General features: G+C 51.9%; 1 protein-coding gene across 1 annotated transcript in view; it reads right to left on the reverse strand.

Annotated features, from left to right (window-relative positions):
- Window positions 1-652: 652 nt before the first annotated feature.
- Window positions 653-21,132, reverse strand: part of MUC2 (mucin 2, oligomeric mucus/gel-forming) — a gene marked incomplete at its 5' end in the record, with an annotated part of 33,586 nt that continues 13,106 nt past the window's right edge. The window contains 25 exons of the mRNA XM_084802842.1: window positions 653-1,024; window positions 1,158-1,281; window positions 1,627-1,666; window positions 1,869-1,997; window positions 2,663-2,761; window positions 3,012-3,134; window positions 3,257-3,297; window positions 3,499-3,603; window positions 3,901-4,078; window positions 5,672-5,703; window positions 5,832-5,929; window positions 6,077-6,146; window positions 6,346-6,524; window positions 7,285-7,501; window positions 7,785-7,968; window positions 8,567-8,814; window positions 9,347-9,521; window positions 9,885-10,147; window positions 10,766-11,044; window positions 11,673-12,142; window positions 14,555-18,282; window positions 18,388-18,602; window positions 19,123-19,245; window positions 19,297-19,394; window positions 19,457-19,838. Coding sequence (XP_084658968.1) covers window positions 802-1,024; window positions 1,158-1,281; window positions 1,627-1,666; window positions 1,869-1,997; window positions 2,663-2,761; window positions 3,012-3,134; window positions 3,257-3,297; window positions 3,499-3,603; window positions 3,901-4,078; window positions 5,672-5,703; window positions 5,832-5,929; window positions 6,077-6,146; window positions 6,346-6,524; window positions 7,285-7,501; window positions 7,785-7,968; window positions 8,567-8,814; window positions 9,347-9,521; window positions 9,885-10,147; window positions 10,766-11,044; window positions 11,673-12,142; window positions 14,555-18,282; window positions 18,388-18,602; window positions 19,123-19,245; window positions 19,297-19,394; window positions 19,457-19,838 — 7,823 coding nt within the window. The 3' untranslated portion in view covers window positions 653-801. The remainder of the gene's footprint in view (window positions 1,025-1,157; window positions 1,282-1,626; window positions 1,667-1,868; window positions 1,998-2,662; window positions 2,762-3,011; window positions 3,135-3,256; window positions 3,298-3,498; window positions 3,604-3,900; window positions 4,079-5,671; window positions 5,704-5,831; window positions 5,930-6,076; window positions 6,147-6,345; window positions 6,525-7,284; window positions 7,502-7,784; window positions 7,969-8,566; window positions 8,815-9,346; window positions 9,522-9,884; window positions 10,148-10,765; window positions 11,045-11,672; window positions 12,143-14,554; window positions 18,283-18,387; window positions 18,603-19,122; window positions 19,246-19,296; window positions 19,395-19,456; window positions 19,839-21,132) is intronic.

A 21,132-nucleotide genomic window follows, 5' to 3' on the forward strand; every position in this document is an offset into this window, starting at 1 on the left:
CTGAGTCCTTGGAGGATCCCTGGCCTTTTCCAGGCATGCTCAGTCAGATTCCTGCCAGCCATGCTGGGAGCAGCTTGTCTCTGTCCCATGTCCCTGCTTTGGTCCGCTTCTTAAATGCATGGGGTCAAGCAATCAGGGCTTGAGCCCTCAAAACCCTGAGCAGTGTTTCTAATCAGGTATATTTATCACAGTGACACGGATGCAAACAACCCAGTTTTCCTATTGTTTCAGTTTGCAGCAGAAGCCAATGCCCTGGCCCCTGTCTGCAGCCTGAGACAGTCTCAGGGACATGCTCACACCTCACAGGCATAGACCCACGGTAACACACCCGTGTACTCACACCTGCACACACTCACACTGTCCACATAGCACTTGGACAAAGTTCTCTCCCACAGCAGAGAACTCTGGGGAGGAACTTGCGGGCCTTTTCCCTCATGGTGATGAGGGGGCTTCACCCAGCCAGGGCTCTGAACAGACAGAGTCTGTTGATGGCAGAGTCACATTGTGTCTGGTCTCCAAAATCCAGTAACTGCACCCCGGGGGTCCCTGAAGAACCCTGTCCAAACGATCTGGCCCAATTCCCAGAAGCCATCCACATACATAGTGGCCAGCTCAGACTACTGCCGAACCGATTTAAACCACAGCACCAGAATGGCTATGCCTGAGTTTATTATGAGAAAGCAAAAGAGGAAAACAGAAACACTGAAAATAAATATCTTCAGAGCAGAAGGCAAACTAGGGTGGAGAAAGCTCAGAGAGTTAGCAGGATGGTGCAGGCTCTACATGCACAGTAGAAACCATTCACTTCCTTCCCGGGAGCCGGGGACTAGAACGCCTGACGCGGCCTTGCTGGACCTGTGGGAGCCCGCAGACGGAGTCCTGGCACAGACAGCTATCAATGTGTGTGTAGGTATGGATCAGTTCGCTGCCATCTGGGCATTCCAGGGTCACCTTGCGTTCACTGGTCCTCTCCTCTTTACAGCAAGAACACCTGTGATCCAGATCCTGGGCCTGGGCAGAGTACCTGGGGACGACGGGAAGGGCAGAATATGAGTGCCAGCCTCCCTGGGACCAGCATCAGTGTCCCTCCCTCCTTGGGGCCCCGCCCTTGAGCTCCTCCACCCCTCCATCTCTCACATTGGCAGCCTAGGACTCACATGGCAAAAGTCCCACAGGACCCAGAGCAGTAGTTCATAGAGACGTTCTTGGTGCAGCCATTGTGGGAAATCTCCTTCATGACAGGGATGGCAGAACAGTGGATGTTGCTGGTGTTTGTGATGCCTGTGGAAGGAGATGCAGGTGCAGGGGGTTGTCTAAGACTGGCACTCAAGCACTCTCTCTCTCCCCCTTCCTCTCTCTCCCCCTTCCCTTCCCCTTCCCTACTCCCTCCCTCTCTCCCCCTTCCCCTCCCTTCTCCAAGCAGTTCCGCTTCCCTTTTAGGAAATGAGGCCCAGCATGCAGCTGGGCTCCACCCAGCCTCTTCCTGGAAGAGAACTCAGATCCCCATACACCCACAGGAGTGTAGGAAACACAGCAGGGACAGGAGTCCTGAAGCACCCTGCCCGTGTGTTTTCCTGTCAAAGGTAAAGCCCACCCACCACCCACCACATCCCCAGCTGTACTCACATGTCTTACAGCAGCCGTTAGGCGTGTACGTGATGGAGCCCTGAAGAAAAAGAGGAGTGAGAAGGGAGCCCAGAGCATCCCCAGCAGGGGAGTGTCCCTTCTTGCCATGGGGGGGGGGGCGGGGTATAAGGACTGTCCTACAGGACGGTATGGAACACCTGGAACCAGGCAGCTGATGCTTCAGGGTCCCTGCTCCTGGCAGAGCGCACATGGCCAGCACCTGCCACAGAGGTCCCACTCACCGGAACACAGGCACTGGGGTCGAAGTCGGGGCAGGTGATGTTGGAGACTGAGGAGATGAGCTGGTTGTTGATTTTCATGCAGCTGAAGAAGGTGCACATGTCGTTGGGGTTTTTCTGTATGTCCCCAGGCTGTGGACACAACACGGTTAGGATGAGGGTGAGCAAGTGCACCCCAGAGGCCATCCCAGGAAGACGGCTTCACAGACAGGAAGGAGGCTAGCCTTTAGGACCGGAGTCACTGGGCAATTGACACCCATAAGAGGGTCTTGGAGACAGATATTTATCTGCCTGTGGTCACGTAACACAAAAATCTCTAACCTAGGTCTAATCTGTGAACGAGGAAGTGACTCTCAATGGGAAAAGGATCTTGGAAAAGTTCAAAATTAGAATCTGGAGATGACATCATCCTCCATCAAGAAGGTCCTAACTCCAAGGACGAGCATCCTTGTAAGAGACAGAAGGGGAGCCAGGCTCAGACAGAAGGGAGGCTGCTACATAGAGACTGCTACATCAGAGGTGATGCAGACACACCAGCCAGTGCTACCTGGAGCCCAAAGAGGAGGAGGCAGGCAGGACTCCCCACTGCTGCTGCCAGCCTTGACCCTGAACTTCAGAGCTCCGTAAGTGGAGCAGCCACACATGTTGGTCACTCACACCAGACTGTGTGGGACATGGGATGACTCAAACCCAAAGTCATCCTAGCCTTGCCCTCAGTGGCTGACAAGCTCATGGGTGGAGCCTGGAGCACTGCCCACCGCCTGTGCACACACACACACACACACACACACACACACCTTCAGAATGAGGTACTGCTGGTTGGGCCTCTCGATGATACAGTGGGTCTGCTGGCACTTCTTGCAGCACTCCCCAGGGGCCTCCACAAGTTCAAAGCCCTGTGGACACAGAAGAAGATAAAGCTGAGATTAAAGACTTGTCCCCACACCCAACCAGACCATAGGGGAGGCTGCATATAAAACAAGACCCATGGTGGGAGGGAGAGACAGGCACAGTTTGACAAGGAAGACTTTTTAAACTGAAGGCAAATCATGGAAATTAACATGAAACCAACCATGTGCCCCTTAGAAGATGGGAAGAGGGTAAACTGAGGCAGAAAGAGGGGGAGAAGAGAGAAGCCACACTTACAGCGCTGCAGGAGATGTTGCAGGGCACGTGGGTACAGGAGATGACGTTGATCTGGGTGCTGTTGTCCATGATGTTGGTACATACACAGTCCTGGCACTTGTTGGAATACACTGGAGATCCGGGCTTTGGAAACAGGCAGAAGTAAGGGAGCCGCGTGCACCGTCACCCATGCATACTCCATCTTCAGGAGACAGACAAGGGCAATGCCACCCATCCTCCCTGTCCCCTCCCAGCTCAGAACTCACCTGGTATTCAGCGTTCTGGTGCACGCACACACCCTTGGGCACTTGGGAGAAAAAGTGGGAAAAGCCATCAGCAGCCATCCTGAGCCTTAGCCTGCCATACACATCTGAGTAGATGCTCAGGGTGGGGTGGATGCATAGCCGTAGCCATGATAAAGAAGCCCAGGGAAAGAATATGTTCCCTCTACTGGCCCTTGTGCACTGTCCTGCCTGTGGCCTTCCCTTGCCCTACTGGCCTCACTTACCACAGGAGTAAACCGGACAGCATCTTCCAGGAACGTGTTCACTCTTCGCTTCAAATCCCAGCAAACATGAGGGGCGCTCTGCTTTGCATCGTTTGGGGTCACACTCTGAAGGCAGAGAGGGAGTGTGGTGACCAGGATGGATCCCACAGGCAATGCCCCACCCCCATCTGCAGAGCACGGGTCCAGGCCTCTGTGGATCCCACTAGGGCCATACCTGCAGCAGGGGCTCCCAGCCCGATCCAACACCCACTACCACCACCCTCTCGAGTGAGCTCACCAACGAGGGAGTGGTGGGAAGCCTCACACACAGTAGGCATGCTTGGTCACACTAGAACCCTCAGCAGGACATGGCCCCAGTGGTTTGAGAATGACGCCCATGCCCGGGGGGTGGGGGTGTCTTACTGCATGAGTTAAGGGTGCAGCACTTGTCTTCTGGGTCGGGCTCCACAACAAGGTAAGTGCCATCCTCCTCGCAGGTGGTCTGGTTCCCCCCAATACATGTCTTTGGTTTGCAGACAATACCGCTTCCACCCTCCATGCAAACACAGTCCTTGCAGTCAAACTCAAAGCGCTCTCCAAACTGCAAAGATGAAGGATTAGTTAGCATCAGGCTAACCCTACTACTGTAGCACATCCACGGCCAGCCAGGGAGAAAAGGGCTGGACCAGGTAGCCAGATGAGGGGTCAAGTGAGAAAACCCTGTCTCTCACCACCTCTGAGCTCACAGGGCAGGCTAAGGGACAGACCAGCAGCTGTTCACTCAAGGCCACCAATGATATTACCCAGATGTGCCCTCCTCACCAGCATCCATCTGGTACACAACAGACACACCATAAATTGTCTATTGAGGGTTTTTTTTTTTAATTGAGCTAAAGAGGACTAGAGAGATGGATCAAGTAGTTAAGAACACTGGCTGTTTTTCCAGAGGACCCGGGTTCAATTCCCAGTCATCCACCTGACAGCTCACAACTATCTATAACTCCAGTTACAGGGGATCCAATACCCTCAGGCAAAAAAAAACCCAATGCATATGAAATAAAAGTAAATAAATTACTTTTTTAAAATTGAGCTAAAGAGTCAACTAATGGCTGTGAGCACACACAAGAAATAAGACTGAAGTAGTCAATGTGCCATCTCACACTTCGTCAGAATAGTATGTGACTGGTGGGTACATAGCTGAATACATGAATATAGGGTCTGTCAACAGATGGTTGGATAGATAGAAGAATGGGTGGGTGGTGGATTGGTGGTTGGTGGCATGGATAGATCGTGGATGAGTAGTTAGATGGACGGACGGACGGACGGATGGATGGATGGATGGATGGATAAATGATAGACAGATAGATGCTGGGGGAAAGAATGGACAGATTATGGTTAGGTTTTTGGATGGGTGAATAATGAATAGATGGATGGGTGGGTGGATGATGGATGGATGGAGGGCAGGCAAATGGATGAATGAGCAAAAGATGAATGACAGGTGGGCGGTTAGATGAATGAATCGCAGATGGGCAGATGGAGCATGAATGGTTCAGATGGGCGGGTGGTTAGAGAAATTAATGGGTAAAGAATAAGTGGGTGAATGAATGAATGAGCGGGTGATGCGTAGATGGATGAAGGATAACGAATGAAGACTTAATGAATGGATGGATGGATGGTTGCGGATGGATGGAGGACAAATGAATAATGGATGGGTGACTGGATTGATGTGGTTGGATGTATGGGCAAAGGTATGGCTTGAATGGATAGATGATGAGTGGGCGGGTAGTGGATGGATAGATGGCTGTTGGACGGATGGTGGGCAGACGGAGAGATAAAGGATAGATGAATGATGGACAGGTGGTTATGTGGATGGCTAATAGTTATGTGGATTTACAGATGGATAGCTTGGATGGGTGGATGGATTATAGGTGAGTTTTAAGCAGACTAATGGGTAGTCAGATGGGTAGGTGAGTGGAAGGAAGGATGGATGGATGATGGATGATGGATGATGGATAGATTGATGGGCATATGCACCAATGGGCAGGTGGATGAGTGGGTAGATCTCACCCAGGACTTGCATGACTTATGACTCAGTCCTTGGGACGCCCAGACTGCTGCTGTACCACTCCACCCCCCTCATTCCCCAAAGGTCAGGGTTTTGGGAAGAATTCTCCCAGCACAAGGCAGAACCTACCTCTCTGGGCACATTGTCAGGTCCCACACATCCTAAGAAGAGAGGAAACAAACCGGGTTAACACTGTCATGATATTCTAGGGAACTGGGATCAGCCTCCCGGCCTTGCCTCTGTAGACGCGGAGGAAGCAGGAAGGAGGTGACAGACATAGGAAGCCTACCGCATGTCTTCACACAGACGTCATAGGCAGGGGCAAACTTTGTGGTGCCTTCAGGACAGAAGCAGCCTTCCACCAAGAGTGTGGAATTCTGGGAGGAGCTAGAATGGCAAAACACATGTTCAGAAGGAAGTGGGGGTGGGGGAGGGGTAGACATAGGTTGGGGCACAGCTCTGGGAGTGGGGCTAGAGCTGACTGGGCCACATGAGCAGGACTAAGGATCCAGAAGGACTCTTCAGGCAGCATACCTGGACTGGCAGGTGGGTTCTTCTGCGGGGCCGCAGGCCTGGTACTCCCTGTGAGATGGGCACTTCACAGCTGCAGAGAAGCACAGGGATCAAGAAGGTCATATCCAGAAAGAGAAGCCTGCCCCTCCCTGCAGCAGCAGAGCTACCCAGCCTTTCCCACACAGGACTTCACCCTATGCCAGCAGAGGAGGTGTAACTGCCCTGTACCCTTGCCTGACCCACAGGCCCCAGCACAGGCCGGTACATGGGGAGAGGTGAGTGGCACTTACAGCAGGCCCCCTGGGTACGATTCCGCCAGTCAACGCAGACACCTTCCTTGGCACAGAGGGAAGCATAGGCCTGTACGCTGGCACACTCCATACCAGAGCCAGGCACATAGCAGCTATCAAAGAGGCAAGCTTCATAGTAGTGCTTGGGAGGCACAAAGGGGTGACACTGGGAGAACAGGCTGTGGGGGGAAGGGGGGGGATGGGTCACACTCTGGTCAGCACCCAAGCCTCTCCACATGCTCTCCTTGCCTCCCCCTGCCCTACTAGAGCTTTCTCAGAGGCACGTGCCAAAGAGGAACTATGGTTACCACCAGCAGAAGACGGAAAGGGCTGGCCTCTAGGAAAGGAAAGACATACGCGTCTGTGGCATCAGGCATATATAGACGTACTGTGCACACCTGAAAGGTCGCTAGTTGCCAGAATGTCCCCTTCGAAAAATCCTGCCTCACCTACCTTTGACATCACCCAAACACCTCCAGGGACAGGGAAAGACCCTACTGTAGCTACCAGATTTATGAGTCCCTGGCCTGTGTCCAAGCCCAGGTCTGCCTCCCTGCTGTGCGCATGCCTTCTGGTCAGCTGATCTACACAGAGTCTCCAGCTCAGCTGAGCCTGCCCCTGGCAGAAATGTAAGAGACGTCTGAGAAGAAAGAAGAGTGCTGGGCTAGAGGGTGTCAGAGGGTGTCAGAGATAATAGCTAGGGGCTTGGGAAACAGAAGCCAAGTCCTGGAGCCCCTAAGACCCAATCAGTGACATAGCCTCGGCTCTTCCAGCCCCACAGAGGGGCTGCTCTTTGCCTGCTTGGTAGACAGCAGGGACATTAGAGAGCTGAGACTCCTTGAGACTCTGCTTTTTTTTTTTTTTTTTTTGAGATAGGATCTCATTAGCCCAGGCTTGTCCTGATCCTCTTGCTCCACTTCTCCACTTCCCACAGGTTACCTGTCCATGATGAGCTGGCAGACAGGAGATTCGGTGCAGTTACTAAGCAGGTGCCCTGATGTTGTGATGGTCGGGCGCTTGGTGGTGAAGCCTCTGTGGGGACAGTGTGGCTTCGAAGGGTCATTCACCAGCCACTCGTCAGCAGCAACCTCACAGTCGGAGATGATCTTCCCATTGGGTAGGATGCAGTCATCCGCAGTATTGTTGGTGCAGGTGCCTGTGTACAGAGAAGCCACCCATCAAGACAGCACCCAGCCCACAATATCAGACTCAGGTCAAGCCCTTGGCACCTCTCCTTCTCCAGTCCAGGCTCTGTGTGTCCCACGGGTCAGGCCAGAGAGCAAAACCAAGGCCAAGCCAACATCTGGTGGCTTCTCACAGAGAGCAAACACAAGACAATGCCACAGTGACTGTCCACAGAGGAGCAGAGCACCCACAGCTGGGCAGAAGGTGCTTGCACCCATGCTTGCCCTCCAAGAAAAGAGGCTGGGGAGACTCACCACACTGGCCCTTCGTGTTGTTGCCGAACAGTTCGTAGGGCAGCCGGATGGAGAAAGACAGGCCGTTGTAGGAGATCTGGGCCCTCAGATCGGGGATGTCCACCACAAAGTTGATGCCAGACTCATACACCTGGAGCCCGTACTTCTTGTAGGGCAAAGCCACTGACTGCTTGTTCACTAGAACCTGTGATCAGCACGTCTGAGTCAGGAAGGGTCTCTGAGACAAGAGCCAAAGCCTGCCACCTCTTAGAGGCTTGCCTTCCTCTGTCCTGTCCCAGCATGGTTCTCTCTGGAAGCCACATAGCTAACCAAGAAGGCCAAAGTGCACCTTGGGATAGCACTGGGGATATCTCCACTCTTATCTGAAAAGGGGAGCCTTCCTGTCCCTCACCTCCTTCTCTTCCCTTCTTGCTTCCTTTCCACCACACTGGGACAGACCTTTGTCCCAGCTCATCCCAGGAGAAGGCAAAGACTTCCCAGAGTCTTTGAAGCTCCTTAATAAGGTCAGGGCTCCTCAGCTGTTTCCATCAGCATCACCAATGACCCCAGAAGATAAAGAAGACTCAGCTGGACAGTCACCTCCTGTTTGCCTATCCTCAGAGAGGGAGCATCTGTGCTCATTTAGAGAGCCTATGAGAAGAGCTGACATGACCCTAAGGAGCCCTAACATGTGCCATGGATCCAGCCTGGTCCAATGGACATGCAGCCTAGGCCTCTGTTGCTGGAGCCCACAGTGTAAGGCCATGACAGACATACATGGATGCCCAGTCCAAACCACATACCTGCACCTCAATGGGCATCAACTGCACAGTCTTGATCTGCACTTCCTGGGTCTCATGGCGCACAATAAGCGTGCGGGGGCAGGACACCTTGTCATTGACATCACAGTGGTAGTTGTCAATGTAGACCCCGAAGTTGTCCACTGTGGGGTTAATCTCCTCCATCAACGCATACGTGCAGTTACCCTGGAAACTGTAGTAGAGCCCATCGAAGGTGACAAAGTGTGGGTCCCCCCAGCCAGTGCAGTAGCCTGTGGAAGAAGTTCCATAAGTTGATGTCACCAAGCCAAAACCACTGGAATCAAGTCATTGTCAGGATTCAAGGGATAGGCTGGAAACACTAGCAGTAATTAAAGGAGTCTAAAAACAATCTGGTCTCTAGGTTGAGCCTCTAGGGGTATCCATGCTGGAACAGATCTTTCAAAATCATCTTCCCATTTGGTACACACACACACACACACACACACACACACACACACACACACATACACACACACACTTCTGCAGGACGAGTCCATGCTTTAGATCCAGAAGCTCAGTCCTAATCTCAGAAACATTCTTGCTCTGAAAGGTACCTCTGCCCCACCAAACAAGGCTTCTGCCTGCCCAGCCTTCTACTCGGGGAAACATAAGGAATGTTGGGAAGTCCCTAAGACTGTGTGCCCAGCCTTCATCAGGTGCTTAGAAATCAAGGTCTATTCCCGGGAAGCTGGCCCTGCAGCCATGAATACCATAGAAGAAAGGACCCTGGCAGGTACATCCCCAGATAGCTAAGGGTCTTACAGTCACACTCCCAGTGCCAGCAGCAGCCATCAGGGTCCACGACACGCACAGGCTTGAGGCCGTTGGAACAGGTGGGCATGGGTGGGGGGTTGCACTCCAGCTCCACAATCTCCACTACGTTGTCGTACTTGCAAATGGCCATGGTACAGTTACACAGCCACCAGGTCTCATTCACCTGCAGGAGGGGTGGTATGGAACAGTCAACACGCAGCCCAGCTTAGCTTCCCTGGTCTACACAGGAGGACATTGTCTATACCCAGGACATGCCCAGGGCTGGAGCTGAGGACAGCTAGGAGAAGGAGAAGGAAAGGAAAGATAGGAGAGAGAGAGAGAGAGAGAGAGAGAGAGAGAGAGAGAGAGAGAGAGAGAGAAGAGCGCCATCATAACGTATGCTCATGATACTTTGGAAAGCATCAGCCTCCACTGGGGAGGGTGCAGGGTGTGAGAATATGGGCAACTTGGACAACCAGGAAGAGTGTCATTCAGACGATGAGCTGCCTGGACATGGGTTCAGTGCCAGGGTAACAAAGCCACATACCTGTCTGGGAGGATCAAAATCAAGGCATCCAAAGGAGGTGGTTTTGGTTGGTGTACTGGCTGTTGATGGCGTGGAGGGTGTAGACTTTGAAGATGTGGTAGATGGTGTGGAGGGTGTGGTCGTCTGGGAGGATGTAGGAGTTGAGGGTGTGGGAGTTGCCGGAGTAGATGGACAGGACCAGTTGAAGACCTGGATTCGGCAGTCCACAGAGCAGTTCACAAAATAACAGGTGTCCTTATAGGTATTGTTGTAGACCAGTTCACCTACAAGAGAAGAGAAAGACACAGTCTTTACACTGTCCAGAGGCAGAAATGGCCACTAGAATACACTGGTAGACCCCATCCATGGAGGCCAATAGGGAGAGACTCACTGTATTGGCGTAGGGACTTTAGTGAGGATAACTTAGGGTTAGATGAGTTATGAGGTTGAGGCCCATAGCACAGCATTAGTGGCATTACAACAAAAGAGAGACCAGAGCCAGCCCATTTGTGCCGTATGCCTGTGCCATGTTTTGATTCAGAATGAGGAACTCATCAGATGCCAGTGGCATGTTTCTGTACGTCCTAGCCTCCAGAACTGCCAGCCAAAGGACCCTCTATTATTTATAAAGCATCTGGCCTCAAGCATTTCGTTACAATAGAAAATGAACCAGTCCCCACTTTTACTTGTTCTCCAAGCCTTGGAAGAGCCCTGGCCTCTGGTTCATGTTCTCAGCAAGGGGAAGCTGGCCACAAAAAAAAAATACATTCACCCATGACCAGCTTCCAGCCTTCACCCTCCTGATCAAGCTTCAAGTTGGGGTCTGACCCAGGTTCTACCAACTGGTAAGAGTAGGGTCCAACCTGAGCTTTGTGAACGCTAGACATGAACACCGTGGATACCTGGGCCATAGAACGTGTCATTCAGAACGCAGCAGGTCACCAAGGTTTCAGTAGTGATCCATTCGGTAGTGGGAGAGGTGAGTGGGGAGACTGAGGAGGCTGTTCCCCAAGACGAGGTCCTGGTGGTTTCCAAAGTAGTTGGTGCGGTTGATGAGGGCCTTGTCTGGGTGATGGGTTCCGAGGTGGACATTGGCACAGTGGAGGGTGAAGGAGATGTGGAGGGGGTTCTTGTGGTAGGTGAAGGTGGCCCTGTTGTGGTCCCTGATGAGGTGGGCATGCCTGTAAGAACAGTTACATTGTGGGCTGGAAGCACTGTTCCTCTCAAGTGCTACCGAGCTCCACCTGCAGGACCCACCACTGTGAGAACACAGCTAGCTCAAGCCATGGCGAAGAGTCAAAGCCTTCTATCCTCTCACCAAGACTTGACGTCACCATGCACACTGTGTGACTGTCGCACTGGACACTGGATATCTGCCAGTGCCAGACTAGCTACTCTCCAAGGCCTCCTGTGCCATGCCCAACCAAGAGTGGCCCTTTGCTCCACACCAGCCCTGGCCCCATACAGCCCAGAATATCCCTGAGAGAGCTGTCCCCATAGGTTCCCATCAGTGTTGGGATGCAAAAATCTCTGCTGAAGTAGCTCAGTAGCTCTGCCTGAGCAAAGCTTATCTACAGAATGAGAGTGGCTTTGTTTCCTGCCAATTCCTCACTCCAGGAATCTGACTCAGTAGGCAGAGAAGGCCCACTTAGCCTGACTCAAACCTTCCAGGGGACTGGCCTCACTGGACAAAAGCAGGGTCATGAAGTGATGACCCCAGGCTTAGGTCTCGAGCCTGCAAAGTTTCTCTTTCAAATAGAAGCTCTTCTAAGAGAGGAGGAATGGGGGTGGTTTCACACGCTTGCTTACCTGTAGGAGGTGGAGTAGGTCCTGGAGGGGAAGAGGGAGTGCTGCCCACTGACAAAGTGATGAGCGGTGATGTTGTTCCAGGCGATGATGCTGTGCTGGATGTTGTGGTGGTGGTTACAGGGGTGCTTGGAAGAGTGGTGGATTCCGTGGGTGGGGAAGAAGTAGACTGAGAGGTCACAGGCATTGAGGACTCAGCTGGAGGCTTGGAGGAAGTTGATCCTGTGGTAGGTACTGTGTGGGGGGTGGTAGGGGTTTCTTTCGTCGTGGTCGTGGCTGTTGGGGTAGAAGAACCTGAGGGGGATGTAGTGGTAATAGGAGGGGTTGGGGTAGAGATCTCTGTGGTACTAGACGTTGGGACTGGTGTCTCGGAGGTAGTGGGGGTGGAAGTTATGCTCACTATGGTGGAAGGTGTAGGAGTTGGACTCTCTGAGACTCTGGTGGTAGATATGGGGGTTACAGTTAGTGTGGTACTGGGAGTTGAGCTTGAAGTCTGGATAGTGGTAGATCTGGGAGGAGAGGTCTCTATGATAGATACTGGAGTTGTGGTCTGTGTGGTAATAAAGGTTGAGGTCTCAATAATGGTAGACGTTGGGGTTGGAGTCACTATAGTGGATGTAGGAGTTGGGCTTGTGGTCTGTGTGGTAGTAGATGTTATGGGTGAGGTCTCTGTGGGAGTAGGTGTTGGGCTTGGTGTCTGTGTGGTAGTAGATGTTATGGGTGAGGTCTCTGTGGGAGTAGGTGTTGGGCTTGGTGTCTGTGTGGTAGTAGATGTTATGGGTGAGGTCTCTGTGGGAGTAGGTGTTGGGCTTGGTGTCTGTGTGGTAGTAGATGTTATGGGTGAGGTCTCTGTGGGAGTAGGTGTTGGGCTTGTGGTCTGTGTGGTAGTAGATGTTATGGGTGAGGTCTCTGTGGGAGTAGGTGTTGGGCTTGTGGTCTGTGTGGTAGTAGATGTTATGGGTGAGGTCTCTGTGGGAGTAGGTGTTGGGCTTGGTGTCTGTGTGGTGGTAGATGTTATGGGTGAGGTCTCTGTGGGAGTAGGTGTTGGGCTTGTGGTCTGTGTGGTAGTAGATGTTATGGGTAAGGTCTCTGTGGGAGTAGGTGTTGGGCTTGGTGTCTGTGTGGTAGTAGATGTTATGGGTGAGGTCTCTGTGGGAGTAGGTGTTGGGCTTGGTGTCTGTGTGGTAGTAGATGTTATGGGTGAGGTCTCTGTGGGAGTAGGTGTTGGGCTTGGTGTCTGTGTGGTAGTAGATGTTATGGGTGAGGTCTCTGTGGGAGTAGGTGTTGGGCTTGGTGTCTGTGTGGTAGTAGATGTTATGGGTGAGGTCTCTGTGGGAGTAGGTGTTGGGCTTGGTGTCTGTGTGGTGGTAGATGTTATGGGTGAGGTCTCTGTGGGAGTAGATGTTGGGCTTGTGGTCTGTGTGGTAGTAGATGTTATGGGTGAGGTCTCTGTGGGAGTAGGTGTTGGGCTTGTGGTCTGTGTGGTAGATGTTATGGGTGAGGTCTCTGTGGGAGTAGGTGTTGGGCTTGGTGTCTGTGTGGTAGTAGATGTTATGGGTGAGGTCTCTGTGGGAGTAGGTGTTGGGCTTGGTGTCTGTGTGGTGGTAGATGTTATGGGTGAGGTCTCTGTGGGAGTAGGTGTTGGGCTTGTGGTCTGTGTGGTAGTAGATGTTATGGGTGAGGTCTCTGTGGGAGTAGGTGTTGGGCTTGGTGTCTGTGTGGTGGTAGATGTTATGGGTGAGGTCTCTGTGGGAGTAGGTGTTGGGCTTGTGGTCTGTGTGGTAGTAGATGTTATGGGTGAGGTCTCTGTGGGAGTAGGTGTTGGGCTTGGTGTCTGTGTGGTAGTAGATGTTATGGGTGAGGTCTCTGTGGGAGTAAGTGTTGGGCTTGGTGTCTGTGTGGTAGTAGATGTTATAGGTGAGGTCTCTGTGGGAGTAGGTGTTGGGCTTGGTGTCTGTGTGGTAGTAGATGTTATGGGTGAGGTCTCTGTGGGAGTAGGTGTTGGGCTTGTGGTCTGTGTGGTAGTAGATGTTATGGGTGAGGTCTCTGTGGGAGTAGGTGTTGGGCTTGGTGTCTGTGTGGTGGTAGATGTTACGGGTGAGGTCTCTGTGGGAGTAGGTGTTGGGCTTGTGGTCTGTGTGGTAGTAGATGTTATGGGTGAGGTCTCTGTGGGAGTAGGTGTTGGGCTTGGTGTCTGTGTGGTAGTAGATGTTATGGGTGAGGTCTCTGTGGGAGTAGGTGTTGGGCTTGTGGTCTGTGTGGTAGTAGATGTTATGGGTGAGGTCTCTGTGGGAGTAGATGTTGGGCTTGGTGTCTGTGTGGTGGTAGATGTTATGGGTGAGGTCTCTGTGGGAGTAGGTGTTGGGCTTGTGGTCTGTGTGGTAGTAGATGTTATGGGTGAGGTCTCTGTGGGAGTAGGTGTTGGGCGTGTGGTCTGTGTGGTAGTAGATGTTATGGGTAAGGTCTCTGTGGGAGTAGGTGTTGGGCGTGTGGTCTGTGTGGTGGTAGATGTTATGGGTGAGGTCTCTGTGGGAGTAGGTTTTGGGCTTGGTGTCTGTGTGGTGGTAGATGTTATGGGTGAGGTCTCTGTGGGAGTAGGTTCTGGGCTTGTGGTCTGTGTGGTAGTAGATGTTATGGGTGAGGTCTCTGTGGGAGTAGATGTTGGGCTTGTGGTCTGTGTGGTAGTAGATGTTATGGGTGAGGTCTCTGTGGGAGTAGGTGTTGGGCTTGTGGTCTGTGTGGTAGTAGATGTTATGGGTGAGGTCTCTGTGGGAGTAGGTTCTGGGCTTGTGGTCTGTGTGGTAGTAGATGTTATGGGTGAGGTCTCTGTGGGAGTAGATGTTGGGCTTGTGGTCTGTGTGGTAGTAGATGTTATGGGTGAGGTCTGTGTGGGAGTAGGTGTTGAAGTTGGGGTGACTGTCGTGGTAGGTGTTGGGCTTGGTGTCTGTGTGGTAGTAGAGGTTGGAGTGGGGGTCTCTCTGGTTGATGTTAGAGTTGTAGTCTGTGTGGTGCTAGTTGATGGGGTTGAAGAAACCCCACAGCCCGTGGGATCACAGCAATAAACATTGATCTCATAGTTGTGACACATGGGCGTGAGGTTCATCCCTCCTATTTGCTGTTCCGAATTTTTGCACACTAGCCCAACTTTTAGGTCACAAACCACTTTTTGTCCAAGCTGATCGAGTGGAACATTGGAATGCATCACAGATCTGCAAGAGATGTTGTCTGCTCTCCAGCCTGGTTCACAGATCCCTTCAATTGATTCAAAATCTCCATTTTCTGGACCGTAGGTGGGTTTTCCAGAATCATGCCAGCCAGTCCACTTGCATTCCTCAGTGCAGGTGGTGGATACTGGTGTTGTGGTGGGTAGAGTCGTCACGGTGGCTGAGGCAGTAGGTGAGGTGCTTGGTGATGTGGCCGTGGAGGTTGTTGGTGAAGTGGTTGGTGACGTTGTAGCAGGTGTGGTTGGTGAACTCTCAGGAGAGGTGACTGATGTAGATGTTTGGGAAGTGGTAAACGAAGTCACTGGCGTAGCGGTAGTTGAGATGGTTGGTGTTGAGGGTGGAGTCACTGTGCTAGTAGGAGTTAGGCTTGGTGTCTGGGGAGTGGTAGACCTAGGAGTGGAGGTCTCTGTGACAGGTGTTGGACTTATGGTCAGTGTGGTAGTAGAGGTTGAGGTTGAGGTCTTTGTGGGTGTAGATGTTGGGGTTGGAGTCACAATGGTGGTAGAGGCTGGGCTTGGTGTCTGGGGAGTAGTAGATCCAGGGGTAAAGGTCTCTGTTCCTGTAGGTGTTGGGCTTGTGGTCTGTGTGGTAGTAGATGTTATGGTTGAGGTCTCTGTGGTGGTTGGTATTGGAGTTGGAGTGACTGTAGTGGTAGGTGTTGGACTTGGTGTCTGTGTGGTAGTAGATGTTGGAGTGGGGGTCTCTGTTCCTGTAGATGTTGGGCTTGTGGTCTGTGTGGTAGTAGATGTTATGGGTGAGGTCTCTGTGGGAGTAGGTGTTGAAGTTGGGGTGACTGTCGTGGTAGGTGTTGGGCTTGGTGTCTGTGTGGTAGTAGAGGTTGGAGTGGGGGTCTCTGTTCCTGTAGGTGTTGGGCTTGTGGTCTGTGTGGTAGTAGATGTTATGGGTGAGGTCTCTGTGGGAGTAGGTGTTGAAGTTGGGGTGACTGTCGTGGTAGGTGTTGGGCTTGGTGTCTGTGTGGTAGTAGATGTTGGAGTGGGGGTCTCTGTTCCTGTAGGTGTTGGGCTTGGTGTCTGTGTGGTAGTAGATGTTATGGGTGAGGTCTCTGTGGGAGTAGATGCTGGGCTTGTGGTCTGTGTGGTAGTAGATGTTATGGGTGAGGTCTGTGTGGGAGTAGGTGTTGAAGTTGGGGTGACTGTCGTGGTAGGTGTTGGGCTTGGTGTCTGTGTGGTAGTAGAGGTTGGAGTGGGGGTCTCTGTTCCTGTAGGTGTTGGGCTTGTGGTCTGTGTGGTAGTAGATGTTATGGGTGAGGTCTCTGTGGGAGTAGGTGTTGAAGTTGGGGTGACTGTCGTGGTAGGTGTTGGGCTTGGTGTCTGTGTGGTAGTAGATGTTGGAGTGGGGGTCTCTGTTCCTGTAGGTGTTGGGCTTGGTGTCTGTGTGGTAGTAGATGTTATGGGTGAGGTCTCTGTGGGAGTAGATGCTGGGCTTGTGGTCTGTGTGGTAGTAGATGTTATGGGTGAGGTCTCTGTGGGAGTAGGTGTTGAAGTTGGGGTGACTGTCGTGGTAGGTGTTGGGCTTGGTGTCTGTGTGGTAGTAGAGGTTGGAGTGGGGGTCTCTGTTCCTGTAGGTGTTGGGCTTGTGGTCTGTGTGGTAGTAGATGTTATGGGTGAGGTCTCTGTGGGAGTAGGTGTTGAAGTTGGGGTGACTGTCGTGGTAGGTGTTGGGCTTGGTGTCTGTGTGGTAGTAGATGTTGGAGTGGGGGTCTCTGTTCCTGTAGATGTTGGGCTTGTGGTCTGTGTGGTAGTAGATGTTATGGGTGAGGTCTCTGTGGGAGTAGGTGTTGAAGTTGGGGTGACTGTCGTGGTAGGTGTTGGGCTTGGTGTCTGTGTGGTAGTAGAGGTTGGAGTGGGGGTCTCTGTTCCTGTAGGTGTTGGGCTTGTGGTCTGTGTGGTAGTAGATGTTATGGGTGAGGTCTCTGTGGGAGTAGGTGTTGAAGTTGGGGTGACTGTCGTGGTAGGTGTTGGGCTTGGTGTCTGTGTGGTAGTAGATGTTGGAGTGGGGGTCTCTGTTCCTGTAGGTGTTGGGCTTGGTGTCTGTGTGGTAGTAGATGTTATGGGTGAGGTCTCTGTGGGAGTAGATGCTGGGCTTGTGGTCTGTGTGGTAGTAGATGTTATGGGTGAGGTCTGTGTGGGAGTAGGTGTTGAAGTTGGGGTGACTGTCGTGGTAGGTGTTGGGCTTGGTGTCTGTGTGGTAGTAGAGGTTGGAGTGGGGGTCTCTGTTCCTGTAGGTGTTGGGCTTGTGGTCTGTGTGGTAGTAGATGTTATGGGTGAGGTCTCTGTGGGAGTAGGTGTTGAAGTTGGGGTGACTGTCGTGGTAGGTGTTGGGCTTGGTGTCTGTGTGGTAGTAGATGTTGGAGTGGGGGTCTCTGTTCCTGTAGATGTTGGGCTTGTGGTCTGTGTGGTAGTAGATGTTATGGGTGAGGTCTCTGTGGGAGTAGGTGTTGAAGTTGGGGTGACTGTCGTGGTAGGTGTTGGGCTTGGTGTCTGTGTGGTAGTAGATGTTGGAGTGGGGGTCTCTGTTCCTGTAGGTGTTGGGCTTGTGGTCTGTGTGGTAGTAGATGTTATGGGTGAGGTCTCTGTGGGAGTAGGTGTTGAAGTTGGGGTGACTGTCGTGGTAGGTGTTGGGCTTGGTGTCTGTGTGGTAGTAGAGGTTGGAGTGGGGGTCTCTGTTCCTGTAGGTGTTGGGCTTGTGGTCTGTGTGGTAGTAGATGTTATGGGTGAGGTCTCTGTGGGAGTAGGTGTTGAAGTTGGGGTGACTGTCGTGGTAGGTGTTGGGCTTGGTGTCTGTGTGGTAGTAGATGTTGGAGTGGGGGTCTCTGTTCCTGTAGGTGTTGGGCTTGGTGTCTGTGTGGTAGTAGATGTTATGGGTGAGGTCTCTGTGGGAGTAGATGCTGGGCTTGTGGTCTGTGTGGTAGTAGATGTTATGGGTGAGGTCTCTGTGGGAGTAGGTGTTGAAGTTGGGGTGACTGTCGTGGTAGGTGTTGGGCTTGGTGTCTGTGTGGTAGTAGAGGTTGGAGTGGGGGTCTCTGTTCCTGTAGGTGTTGGGCTTGTGGTCTGTGTGGTAGTAGATGTTATGGGTGAGGTCTCTGTGGGAGTAGGTGTTGAAGTTGGGGTGACTGTCGTGGTAGGTGTTGGGCTTGGTGTCTGTGTGGTAGTAGATGTTGGAGTGGGGGTCTTTGTTCCTGTAGATGTTGGGCTTGTGGTCTGTGTGGTAGTAGATGTTATGGGTGAGGTCTCTGTGGGAGTAGGTGTTGAAGTTGGGGTGACTGTCGTGGTAAGTGTTGGGCTTGGTGTCTGTGTGGTAGTAGAGGTTGGAGTGGGGGTCTCTGTTCCTGTAGGTGTTGGGCTTGGTGTCTGTGTGGTAGTAGATGTTATGGGTGAGGTCTCTGTGGGAGTAGATGCTGGGCTTGTGGTCTGTGTGGTAGTAGATGTTATGGGTGAGGTCTCTGTGGGAGTAGGTGTTGAAGTTGGGGTGACTGTCGTGGTAGGTGTTGGGCTTGGTGTCTGTGTGGTAGTAGAGGTTGGAGTGGGGGTCTCTGTTCCTGTAGGTGTTGGGCTTGTGGTCTGTGTGGTAGTAGATGTTATGGGTGAGGTCTCTGTGGGAGTAGGTGTTGAAGTTGGGGTGACTGTCGTGGTAGGTGTTGGGCTTGGTGTCTGTGTGGTAGTAGATGTTGGAGTGGGGGTCTTTGTTCCTGTAGATGTTGGGCTTGTGGTCTGTGTGGTAGTAGATGTTATGGGTGAGGTCTCTGTGGGAGTAGGTGTTGAAGTTGGGGTGACTGTCGTGGTAGGAGTTGGGCTTGGTGTCTGTGTGGTAGTAGATGTTGGAGTGGAGGTCTCTCTGGTTGATGGTAGAGTTGTAGTCTGTGTGGTGCTAGTTGATGGGGTTGAAGGAACCCCACAGTCCATGGGATCACAGCAATAAACATTGATCTCATAGTTGTGACACATGGGCAAGAGGTTCATCCCTCCTGTTTGCTGTTCCGAATTTTTGCACACTAGCCCAACTTTTAGGTCACAAACCACTTTTTGTCCAAGCTGATCGAGTGGAACATTGGAATGCATCACAGATCTGCAAGAGATGTTGTCTGCTCTCCAGCCTGGATCACAGATCCCTTCAATTGATTCAAAATCTCCATTTCCTGGACCGTAGGTGGGTTTTCCAGAATCATGCCAGCCACTCCACTTGCATTTCTCAGTGCAGGTGGTGGATACTGGTGTTGTGGTGGATAGAGTAGTCACGGTAGCTGAGGCAGTAGGTGAGGTGCTTGGTGATGTGGCCGTGGAGGTTGTTGGTGAAGTGGTTGGTGACGTTGTAGCAGGTGTGGTTGGTGAACTCTCAGGAGGGGTGGCTGATGTAGATGTTTGGGAAGTGGTAAACGAAGTCACTGGCGTAGCGGTAGTTGAGATGGTGGGCGTGGCGGTTGGTGAGGTGGTCGGTGAAGTGGTTGATGTAGTAGTAGGCCAGCTTGTTGGTGAAGAGGGAGCTGCAGTAGTTGGTGAAACTGTTGAAGTGATAGGCGAGCTTGTTGGGGAAGTAGCCGATGACGTCAGTGGGGAAGTTGTAGGTGAGGAGGTTGGTGAAGAGGTGGGTGGTGTGGTAGACGCGGTTGTTGGAGAGGCTGTAGGTGTGACGGTTGGCGTAGTACAGTATTCTCTTGGATAGCAACAGTTGACTCGTATCTCATAGTCATAGCAAAGTTCAAATGCTCCAATCCCGTACTGCTCCTCATTTTTGCAAATGAGCCCATGTGTGACATTACAGTGGACCTTCTGGCCCAGCTCCTCCCAGCTGAGTTTGGGCTCTGTCACTGACCTGCACTCAATGTCCTTAGGAGCACTGCAGATACCGTTAAAGGTCTCTCGATCGCCACCATTGCCAGTGCTAGGATGATTGTCATTGATCCAATCAGACCAGAAGCAGCACGGTCCTAGTGAAGCAAAATTACACGTAGCCATTAGTGCCTGAGAGGCCAGGAAGGCTCAGAGTCCTCGATGACCTCTGCACCTCACAGATACACTTGCGCCCCCTCCCGTCATGGCCAAGGGACCAGTTTAATAGGGTCAGAGTTCAAAACAAACCCATTTCCACCTTTTTTGCAGCCAAAAGACTGAGGCTAAGAGGGAGTGGGGCCACCAAGGTGGAACATTCCCTGGTCTTAAAGCCTGAGCTCAATACCCCTTCCCTGTCTATGCTGAAGCTTCATGAGAGAAAAATAGAGTTAACAAGAGCTCCATCCCTAAGGAAGAGTGTGAAAGGGGCCTTTTCCACTCCTGACAAGAAGATGGTCCTCCACACAGGTCAGGTCCCACCTCTGTGACCATGGACTTGGCAAACGGTGAATAAATATGATTATGAGCCTCAAGAGAAGCCCAGGAGTCATTTTGAAAAATTTCTCTTCTTGGCCCTTCTGATCATGGGAAAGTATCATCAATGTCACTAGGAGTCGTTGATGGAACTTCCATCAGGGAAAAAAGAAGGATATTACTGCGCAATTTAAGACTTTTTTTTTCAACCACAGTCTTTCTATACAGCCCTAGCCAGCATGGAGCCTCTAAATATACTATAGGCCTCCAACCATGGCCATCTTCCTGCTTCTACCTCCCAAGTGCTGCTTCTAAGTGTGCACTACCATGCTTAGTCTGCATAGTATTTCTGCATGCATCTGTGTGTGTGCATGTTAGGGTGTGTACAGCTATACATGTATATGCAGATGTGCATGCACATGTGTATATGTAAGTGCAGAAACCAAAGGACAATCTCCAGTGTCATCCTCAAGAATGCCATCTACTTCCTTTCAGAGGTCTCCCATCATCCTAGAACTTGACAATTAAGTTATGCTGGCTTGACTGATTACCCCAAGAATCCTGCCATCTCCGTGTCCCTAACGATGTGATTACAGGTGTGCACCCCAATGCCTGGCATATTAACCTGGGCTCTGGGGCTCAAACCCATGTCCTCATGCTTATAAAACAAGTGCTTTGCCCACTGAGCAGAAGCCCAGCCCAGGTCTCAAATGTACAGGTGTTCTCCCCTGTGCCTGTCATACCCCTGACAGCTCACTCATCACAGATGGTTCAAACTGGAACAAATGCTGAGGAATGTAAGGATATCCTCCAAATGTCCTCTGGGTTGAAGGAAATGCCAATACGACCTAAATTATCTGTTGATTTGCAGAACAGAGGCTGGATACATAGACCTGGCTCTGGTCCCCAGAAAGGGCT

This window comes from Acomys minous (assembly GCF_964271855.1).
Source record: "Acomys minous genome assembly, chromosome: 2".
In the NCBI taxonomy this organism is placed as follows: Eukaryota; Metazoa; Chordata; class Mammalia; order Rodentia; family Muridae; genus Acomys; species Acomys minous.